We start from the raw sequence: 10,820 nt of genomic DNA, 5'->3' as shown, positions 1-10,820 counted from the left end.
AGGGCAGCAGGTAGAAGACATCACCCCCGCTCCACTCTCCTCAGGTAGGCCCGGGCGGGATCGCTAGTGGAGAGCCAAGGCCCCGCCGCGGTTCTCAAACCTCCCCGCCCCCACTCCGCATGATAGTGAACTAGAAGAGGGAAGGTGAGGAGGTGCTCGGCCAGGACCAGGGGGCGGGCCTAGGACACGGAAGCCCCGCCCCGGCCCGCCCCCGCCCCGCCTCCGCAGGAGCCCCTGGCGCTCTGGCCGCCGGCTGGCACTGCGGCAGCGCCAGTCGCCTTCCTCCGGTCGTCTGCGCACAGGTGAGGAGAGGACCCCGCGTCTGAGCCGCTGCAGAAGGAGTGGGAGCTTCGAGGGGCCGAAATCTGGGAGGGAAGGAAACGGAATCGAATTCCTCAGGGGGCCGGAGGGAGGGTCAGAAGTACGCGAGCCCCACGTCCTCGGGCCGTGGGGAGGTGATCCATGCGGCCCCCGGAGAGGTGGATGCGTCTTTAACCAAGCGCTTCTTCGGGTCCAAAGGAGCGCCGGGAGCTTGGATGCCTTGACTCTGTGGGGATTCAGTCCAGAGTGGGGCCTCCTAGATCCTGGGGCGCTGGATGCCGGGGGCCCGACATCCTCTTGCAATGGTCGCCAGCGAGCAGCGACAGATACTCGTCCTGGATCTTGAAAGGGCGACCTCGGGCTCGCAAGCCGCGAACACACAAAGAGACCTCCCTTGCTGGCGTGCTTTGAAAAACAGCCCTGCCTCAGACTGTGAATGTTGATAATAGGTTGAAGATTTGTTCTGCCCCAGGAGGTGTGTACAGGTGGGAGAATCTGCAGGAAAAGCTCGACTTCTTCGAAATTTTTTTGAATTTAAAATTTCAGCAAGTCCGTGCTTCCTTTTTGCATGGTGGGAAGTGGGGGTTGGTGAGAGATGACTCTAGAATATAAGCCCCGCTTTGGGTCTGCCTGGGAAGTTCTAGGTTCATCTGGCCCCCAGAAGGCTTTCCTTTGGAAAAAGTGAAGTGGGTTTGTGTTTTAACGCGGTGCAAGTTTTAGGAACTTAAGTCAGGGACCAAGTTCGCGCCGTCATTCTATGTTCTCTCACCTGCAGCTGGAAGGAGAGATGTTCACGGTGCTGACCCGCCAACCCTGTGAGCAAGCAGGTCAGTATCACTCAGCAGGCAGCGAGTATGATTTTGTCATATCACCGAAGAATCCCAGCTTCAGCCCACAGGCTCTTTCATCCACGTCCCCAGCAAAAGACGGTTTAACTTCTTTGGTGGGAGACTGAGTCATCACCGGGCTTTCACCACCGGCACTCAGCAGATAAAAGTAATTCTTTTTGTCAAAGCGACACAAAACAAGGACTAGCATGCTTGTTTCGCTTAAATGGTTTTTCCGGTTTGCATAATCCATTAATTTGGCCCTTGTGGTTTCCCTTACCCAGCTGTGTGTAAGGTCTGCTTTAGAATATTGTTGATTTTGTGATGAACTGTAAAGTACTTGGAGCTTGCCTCTCTTTCCATCCAAGTTACTGCTGGCCTGGCGCCTACAGCATCCCTTCCCCCACCCACCCCCACCCCCGCCCCCGTGGTCAGCGTTGTTACCACCTTTTACTGCAGGCACATGGACAGAATTTGCACACACACGCACACACACATACACACACACTTCTGAGCTTGTCCTGTCTGCCTCTGGAGCACATTTTGCAGTTGCTCCCTGTGGAAGCCTAGAAGGGTCTGGCCTCTCCACTCTTGGGAGGCACCTGGTAATTACAGTGTTTGTCCAGCCCTAATGACAGCACAGCTCTAGGCTGCAGTTCCCTAAATGAATGAGACCTGGTCCAGTCCATTTTGGTCTATGATAGGCTTTTCTGCTGGAGCAAGGGTTTGCTTAAAGTAATCACAGCTTTTTACCTGAAAACTGCTGAAGCGCAGAAGACTTAGGAGGCCAGGCTCGTGGCTGTGGTCAGGAGACTGCTTACATATCACCCCCAGTTCCGCCCCATGGATAGATGTTCTTTAGTGGTGCCCCTAAATTGGTATTCCAAACACTTTGATAGTTTAACACATTTACTGTAACATCACACATGCAGACTGACTTGTTACATTCCTTCCAAAGGACAAGTTTAACTTGGCAGATTAAACTTCTACCTTGTCTTGTATATAACTGACCTGGCATATGCACTGTTTAACAGTTGATGCAAAAATTTGCCTCTGTGGATAAACCGGTTTCTGTCTGGGTCATATCCTTTGATCTGGAATCACAGAAAAGTGAGCCAAGACCCCTTCAGAGGCTCTGAAGGTTAACTCACAGTGGCTGGCCTCCCTCCAGGTGCTATGACAAACGATTCTGCAGTGAGTAACTTGGTGTACAAGTCATTTAACACACTTGGGACCAGTTCTGTGGAATAAATTCCCAGAAGTGGGATTGTGAGGCAGATGGTATATATACTTGCAATTTTGATACATGCTGACAAATTCCCCTCCAGTTCACTCCCGGTGACAAGGTAGGAAAATTAAGGCACCTTGGACATCAGGATGTGTCTGTGGCAGTATTTATACTGCAGGGGAGTCAGGTGAGGTAGTTAAGAGTTGGCTTTTCTGAGATACTGAGACCCACTGCATGACTGACCTCCCCAAGTAATGAGCACTGTGATGAGACTGGATATTGAGGCTGAATCTAACTCTATATGGCAGTAAATACACGCTCTTTTTTCTTCCAAGAAAATATCTCCTAGAAATAATGTAAAGAATAGCTTATGATGATCTAAAAGTAGATGTTCCAGAATAGGACAGGTTCTACCCCATTGCTGTTCAATAGAACTTTCTGTGATGGTAGAAATGTTGGGTAATTACACTGTCCAATATGGTAGCCGCTTTTGATTACTGAACACTTAGAAAAGTGGCTAGTGCAACTGAGAAACTGAATGTTTAAATTTTATTTACTTTTAATTAATTTAAATACTCGGTGAGACATATTTGGATTCTCTGAATTCAGTGATCTTCCTATTATGCTAGTGTTTATCACAGTTCAGCCATTTGAGTGTCACCACTTATGTTTATGCTATAATAGTTCTACCAAGACTATTATTTTGTCAATATTTTACTTTAATGTCTTTTAAAAAATTAGGTATAAGTTATATATAGTGATAGGTAGTGGTGGTGGTGGTTAAATTGCTCAGTTGTGTCCCACTCTTTGCGACCACATGAACTGTAGTCCACCAGGCTCCTCTGTCCATGGAATTTCCCAGGCAAGAATACTGGAGTGGGTTGCCATTTCCTTCTCCAGGTGATCTTGCAACCCAGGGATCAAACTCGGGTCTCCTACATTGCAGGTGGATTCTTTATGCTGGTAAATGCAGGAGACCCACGTTTGATTCCCTTGTGGGCTTCCCTTGTGGCTCAGACGGTAAAGGATCTGCCTGCAATGTGGGAGACCTGGGTCTGACACGACTGAGTGACTTCCACTTCTTTCATATATAGTGAAATGGATAGATTTTAAGTTGTGTCCCTAAATTTGGTATTCTCACCTTCTGGAAGGATTATGTTTTTAGGAAATGGACAATTTATAAAAATATTTTTTAAGGGAAATTGTATCTAACGGAGCTGGTTTGCTGTGATTTTCAGTTCTTTTCCAAAGGACTTTGGAAAGTTTGATAAATTTTGAAAAATGCACAAACTCATATACCCCTATTTAGATATAAGAGCATTTTCATTTCCCTAGAAAGTGCCTGCCCCAAACCCCTATGCAATCACTGTTCTGATTTCTATCACCCACCTGTTTTAGAGCTTACCATAAATGGAATCATTTCAGAAAGTTTCTTTCCTTCTTTTCTTTTTTTTTTTTAAATAAATATATTTGCTACTTTATTTATGAAATTTTCATTAGCCAGCACTGGTACGTTAAGACCCAAGTAAATATTTGCTCATAATCATCTAGTTAAGAAATATTAGCTTAAATTTAATAAGTAGAAATAGTCTATTATGATACATTATATATTATCATATAATGCATATAATTATATAATTACTTAGAGGCTATATATTTAGTTGAAGACAACTCATATGCTACATTTTTTTTCTTTTGCATTTACATGTTGTGATTAAAGTATAAAATGTAAATACCAGAGATTACATGACCCCTTCGGGAGGGAACATGTGGACTAGGGTCTAGTTACTCTTGATTTGTAAAGATGTCTTTGTCTTTACCATTGACACACAGAAAATGACTGAGGTTGAATTTTTACTGGGCACCCACACATCTTAGGAATTCAGACACATTACCATTTGCTTGACAGTGTCACCAAGTACTACATTTTATAAGCATTGATTATATCTGAAATAAAATAGGAATTTCTTCTTATTTATCTGAGATTATTTTTAAATGAAATATTTTATCACCTGCTTTAATAGGAAACTCATAATTTTCAAATATACACTGAAGTAAATGTTATTGGAAATCATCTCAGGGACAACCAGTAATATGCATAACACACTTTGGGAAACACCAGAGAGCTAGACTATGCACACCCTCCTTGAAAACACTGTTTTAGTCCACTCTTTGCAGGAAAGATACTCAAATGGGTATTTGAGCCCAGTTGTAGTTCTAAATGTTTGGGTCTCACTAAAGCCAGAGGAAGTGACTTATGCATGCAGCTAAGCACCCAGGTAAGCACCCGATTCACAGATTCTACGAAGAAGGCCAGGGCCCTGTTCCTGATTCCCTCTCATGTGTCTTCTGGGTTTCCTCATTTTAGGCCTCAAGGTCCTCTCCCGAACGCCAGCCATCGTTGCCTTGGCGGTCTTGTTCTTGAGCATTGTGGTACTTATGGCTATCACACTCATCCAGACACACCAGAAAGAGGTCCTCTTTCCAGGACCAAAGGTAGGTGTGAAGGGGTTAGCACTGAAGGGAAGAAATGGGCTCTGACATCAATGACTCTCAAGCTATGAGTTAGAAGAGAAGGAAATTCTTGCCCTTCCTCACCTCCAGCTGGAGCCAGGGAAAGGTGGGGTAAGACCCAGGGAGAAAAACTGGACATGCTAGGTTTGTGGTGTTTGAGGTGACAGATTGATAGTGGTGACACCTTCTCCTAGGATGATGTGGTCTTGCTTTGACTCCTGACTGCTGGAACCAAAGCCAGACTTTGTTGCCAAGAATTATGGATGACTACCAAAGATTTACCAGCTTGTCAGTCTCCCCAGATGACCCAACCCTGCTCATGAGCAGAAACCAGGAGACCCAGGCTCTTCTTCTGGCCTAGCCTGGGTAAACAAAATCAAGGACCTGAAAAGTCTCCTTGATCTGTGCTGTGCTACCTCTCTTGAGTCTAGAAGTATGCCATGATCCCTCTGACTCCTCCCCCCACCGAAATAACTCAGGAAATTATGCTAAGTTCCAGAGACCTCTCTCAGCCCTTGATAAAACCATCCCCAAATGGATGGACTCTGGTAGACAGAATTGTATGCAGCCCTCTGTCTTGGCTGTAAGGGTGACAGGAGGTGATCCCCTGAGGGACTGTCGAGTGAAAGGTGAAGAGAATCAGTGAGTCCTTCAATTAAATTGAGTAGAAGTCAGCAATGGAGAAGGCAACGGCAAGCCACTCCAGTACTCTTGCCTAGAAAATCCCATGGACGGAGGAGCCTGGTAGGCTGCAGTCCATGCGGTTGCTACGAGTCAGACATGACTGAGCGACTTCACTTTCCCTTTTCACTTTCACACATTGGAGAAGGAAATGGCAACCCACTCCAGTGTTCTTGCCTGGAGAATCCCAGGGACGGGGGAGCCTGATGGGCTGCCGTCTATGGGGTCACACAGAGTCGGACACGACTGAAGTGACTTAGCAGCAGCAGCAGCAGCAGAAGTCAGCAAACTTCCTCCGTAAAGAGTCAGACAGTACATATTTTAGGTTTTGAGAACGATTTATAGTCTCTATTGCATATCTTCTTTTCTTTTTGTCTTCTTATGACTCTTTAAAGCTATGAAAACCACTCGTAGATGGAGGGCCATAGGAACCATGTTATTTGAACCTCTTTTAGTATTTATCTTTGACCTTGGGTCTTTTCTATATCTTCCTGCTGTTAGGGACTGTTCATAGGCTATATTTGATATAGAGGTTTTTAAAAGATAAAAAGAACCATTTTTGCCTTGACTCTGTGGGTGAATTTGATCTACTATCCAGAGTCCACTTTGCTAAAGGAGCAGAGAAAAACCTGTTTCTTTCTTTCTGTCTGTCTGCCTTTAGATTAATTAAATTTTTTCTGGCTGCAAAAAGAAGCTTGTGGGATCTTAATTCCCCAACTAAGGATCCAACCCAGGGCCCCAGCAGTAAGAATGCCAAGTCCTAACCACTGGACTGCCAGAGAATTTCCTAAAATCTTTTCTAGATAATAGAATTTTGTTATTTTCTATTTTACTTAAGAATCTCAGCCTCCCATGAATAACATGAATAAAAAAGAAAAGTAAAAGCCTCATGCAGCTGTCCAGTGGTGAGAGGAAAACAAATTATCTGGCTGTCCAAAGACATTAGCTAAGGCCTAGAGAAGCTGTTTTCCCAAGCTCCAGACACTGCCTTCTTCTATAGACTATATAATCAGGAGTGCAACTACAGGAAATACCATCTCCTTACTCTTTGTAAATTGCTAGTCAGTTGAGTGAGCATTTTCCCCTGAATTATCTCACTGAAATCTTGTGCCAGCTATGGAAGATGGTCAAGCCCTGTCACCACCATTTTGCAAGTAAGGAAACATAGGTTTGCTCAGTGGATGGTGGGACCATAACTGAAACCTGAACATTCCTTTGCCCACCGCCAGGGCTCTCTTCATTTACTTCCAACTGCTCCTTGATCCTAAGTTCTGAACAGGGAGCCCAGGAGGAGATACTGGCCTCTGGTAGGAAAACGTTCTCCTTTGCACGGGAGGGGAGGAGGGGAGGATGGGCACAGAGACAGGAAGGTGCTGAATTGCAGGAGTGACCTGGGGGGCACGTAACCATTCTTAGACCCTAGTACCACCCTGTGCATGCATGCTCAGTCGCTTCAGTCGTGTCTGACTCTGCGACCCTATGGGGAGAACCCCACCAGGCTCCTCTGTCCATGGAATTTCCCAGGCAAGAATACTGGAGTGGGGTTCCATTTCCTCCTTTAGGGGATCTTCCCAACCCAGAGATTGCACCCATATCTCTTACATCTCCTGCATTGGCAGGCAGGTTCTTTACCACTAACGCCACTTGGGAAGCCCAGTACCGCCCTTAGACCCCATAAATCAAAGGAACCAGCTCTAGCTGCACTCCAGGTACACCTCTCCATGGGACAAGGGAATGTGCCCACCAAGAGTCATGCTTCCCCTTCTAAAACATGCTGGGGACCCCAGAATCCAGGGTCTCTGTGGGCCTTCCCCTGAGAGCAGGCCTCACCACTGATCTGAGGGGTGGCAAAGGGGCAGCTGCTTGCAGGGAGAGTAGACAGAGCATGGGCATGGTCTATAGTCTGAGCTAGCCCACCTTCTACAGTCAACATACATGTGCATGAGGCTGTTCACACTGTGGATTTGCCTGTGGATGAGAAGAAGACAGGCGGGGGGTGGGGGCGGGGGGGCAGGACAGGGCAGAAGTCTTCCTTTATGAAAAAGTGTCCCTGGGCCCTTCAAACATGAGGGATAGGCTGGTTAAGACAGTTGTTTGGGGAGATGAGAGGTAAGTTCAAACTGGAGGGACATGGAGGAATTAGAGACCTGAAGAGTAAACTGAGTAGAGAAAAGTGGGTCCCAGAGCAGTATGGAGGGCGCTGTTGAAGGAGACCATGTTTAGTTCCATTGTTCAGAGGGGTTTCCCTAGTCAAAGATGCCTGTGCAAGACAGTCAGAAGTGAGACAGAAGGGAAGGCAGTCAGTGGAGGGGCTGATACCCAGCAGGTTACCACTGTGGGCAGCTGGGGCTGCCCTGGGAGCCAGTGCAGAACTCACCTCAGGGATGAAATCTGTCACGGGCATACGGAACACCTGCCTCACAGTCATCTGAGTCCAGGGCGTATTTACACACCAGCTTCCATTAGTCATCAGTTGAGGGCTGCTCCCTAGGGGACATAAGCTCTCTAGTATTTCTGGCATACTGTGAGCTCAGGTAGGCTGGGCCAATGGAGACAACCTTCAGGCAGGTAGAAAGTGCATAATTGGACATCACAGGGGTGAGGTCTGAGAGCTTGTGGGCGGGGAACCCTCAGTGACTGTCACCCTGTAGATAGATTATTTTCATTCCCGTTTTGAAAATGAGAAAACAGAGGAACAGAAAGGGCAAATAGCTTCTAGCGATTACACAGATTAGAAGTAACATAATTGGCATAGAGGGGCTTCCCTGGTGGCTTAGAGGTTAAAGCGTCTGCCTGCAATGCGGGAGACCTGGGTTCGATCTCTGGGTCAGGAAGATCCCCTGGAGAAGGAAATGGCAACCCACTCCACTTGCCTGGGAAATCCCATGGATGGAGGAGCCTGGTGGGCTACAGTCCACGGGGTCGCAAAGAGTCGGATATGACTGAGCGACTTCACACACACAATTGGCATAGAAGGAAGAAAAAAGCAGAGAACAATGGCCTTAGGCAAGAGTTTGGAAGGATCTGTATGTATATCCTCATTAGCAGACACAGTTCAGAGAGGGGATTTTTAATTTTTCAGCCCCGGCCGTAGGAGAATGAGTTGTATGACATCAGAATATTGGCTCAGGGGCGCATCCTGTTTCACTGAGAGAGTTAGGTGTGAGAAAAGACAGATGTTGTGGGCCAGCTGAAGTGGAGTGGAATGACAGCTTGGAAGGGGGCCCTTCACATGCAGCTTTTCTCAGGCTGTCCAGAGACCTGTCCTTCTGTTGTGCAATGTGTGCTGGGGGTGGGAAGGGCAGTGTGGAGGTGGAGGCAGTGAATATTTAAAAAAATGAAAAAAATATATAAGTTTTTCATTGTCTGTGTTTTCATACCTTGCCTTATCTTGCTTTTGTGTGCAGCTGGTGGTTCTGAGGGGCCAGCTCCACGGTGGTCTGCCTATATAGGTGGCCCTGGAATGTTCCTCAAGACATGAGAGGTCAAGATATCTGGCTATTAAATCCAATGTTGGCCCACCTGACCTTGTTTTATCTGAGTGTTCCGTTCAGTTCAGTGGCTCAGTCGTGTCGAAATCTTTGCGACCCCATGGACCACAGCATGCCAGGCCTCCCTGTCCATCACTAACTCCCAGAGTTCACCCAAACTCATGTCCATTGAGTCAGTGATGCCATCCAACCATCTCACCCTCTGTCATCCCCTTCTCCTCCCACCTTCAATCTTTCCCAGCATCAGGGTCTTTTCAAATGAGTCAACTCTTTGCATCCGGTGGCCAAAGTATTGGAGTTTCAGCTTCAACATCAGTCCTTCCAATGAACACTCAGGACTGATCTCATACAGTGGAACTATTGAAACTTAGGCAAAGATGGAAATATCCCCAGTCCCTTTATCATTGATACTGGTTTGACCTGCTCTATCAGCTTGAAGAGTAAACATGACAATGTTGCCTTTGTTTTTCACCTACCCTGCCACTTTATTATCATTAAGTCTGATAGCTTCCTCTTGAGGTTTTACCCTCCCAACCCTGTCACAGTTGCTTAGAAGCCCTGAAGCCTCTCAATCCCATCTGATCAATATCCCAGTGCCACTGCCACTGCCGCTTGCACCCACATGGTGTCACTGTTGAAGAAGGGCATGTAGAATCCCAGGTTTCAGGGACACTGTTTTTCTGCCATGACCTGCTCAGGTCACATTAGAGCCCAGGGTGGGTCACACAACTCTCCAAAGCACAACAACTGGACCGGGCTGTGTTAAAACCATTTCCTTCTAACCCTCATCCATTCTCAGTCATCAGCCTGGGTATCAGGTGCCCTGTGGCCCACCTTGGTTTACCTCTTGGAAAACAAGAATTGGGTAATTGGTTTCTTCCTTTCTAGAAAGCCCTGGCTCCTTATTCACATTGGTCATTCTCCTCTCCACCCAGATCTGCACACCACTTAACTAAGAGTTTGCTTTCAAGGGGCTTTTGTCTGAACAAAGTCTGCCATACCATACCAGGCACCTTCTTACTAATCAGTCACCCTGTTAAGACTTGTTTTTCTTCAACAAATATCATATATTAATGCATCTCTATGGAATCTAGAAAGATGGTACTGACGAACCTATTTGCAGGGCAGCAGTGGAGATGCAGACATAGAGAACAGATTTGTGAACGCAGAGTGGGAAGGAGAGGGTGGGACGAATGGAGAGACTAGCATGGAAACATATACACTGCCATATGTGAAATAGACAGCCAGTGGGAATTTGCTGTATGACTCAGGGAACTCAAACTGGGGCTCTGTGACAACCTAGAGGGGTGGGGTAGGGTGGGGTGGGGTGGGGTGGGAGGTGGGAGGGAGGTTCAAGAGGGAGGGAACATATATATACCTATGGGTGATGTATGGCAGAAATCAATACAATATTGTAAAGCAATTATCCTTCAATTAAAAATACATTTTAAAAAAGACTTGTTTTTCTTGGAACTCAGGGAAAGTACAGGGGCTATGAGTACAGGTTTGAGAGTCAGACCCCAGCTTGATCCCAAGTCTGTGACCTTGGCTAATTATTTAACCTCTGTAAGCCTCAGTTTTCCCATCTGTCAAGTGGGGATGATGATAACACCTGCCTTATAAAAGAGACACTAAGGCCCTTTCTGCAATGCCTGACATAAGGATTCAGCAAATGTTTATTACTATCCCTGTTCTTATTATAGTAAGAGTACTGATGATGGTGATGATGATAAACACATCTAAGAAAGCTGATCATAT

The 10,820-nt window shown here is 46.4% G+C and overlaps 1 protein-coding gene across 3 annotated transcripts in view; it reads left to right on the top strand.

Moving 5' to 3' along the window:
• The first annotated feature begins 226 nt into the window (after positions 1 to 226).
• The window catches only part of ENTPD3 (ectonucleoside triphosphate diphosphohydrolase 3), a 34,440-nt gene continuing 23,846 nt past the window's right edge, over positions 227 to 10,820 (top strand). For 2 of the 3 annotated variants that reach the window (XM_088831984.1, XM_055414583.2), the window contains exons 1-3: positions 227 to 302; positions 1,097 to 1,148; positions 4,745 to 4,872. In XM_088831984.1, the coding sequence (XP_088688110.1) occupies positions 1,109 to 1,148; positions 4,745 to 4,872 (168 nt within the window). In that variant the 5' untranslated portion in view covers positions 227 to 302; positions 1,097 to 1,108. Of the gene's footprint in view, positions 303 to 352; positions 797 to 1,096; positions 1,149 to 4,744; positions 4,873 to 10,820 lie in introns of those variants that run through there. The other variant, XM_055414582.2, reaches the window with a different exon arrangement.

Source organism: Moschus berezovskii, chromosome 24 (assembly GCF_049115385.1).
Source record: "Moschus berezovskii isolate FMDL1 chromosome 24, NW_MosBer_1.0, whole genome shotgun sequence".
Taxonomy (NCBI): Eukaryota; Metazoa; Chordata; class Mammalia; order Artiodactyla; family Moschidae; genus Moschus; species Moschus berezovskii.
Note: the sequence above shows the minus strand (reverse complement) of the source record. Positions and strands in the feature narration are given on the sequence as shown.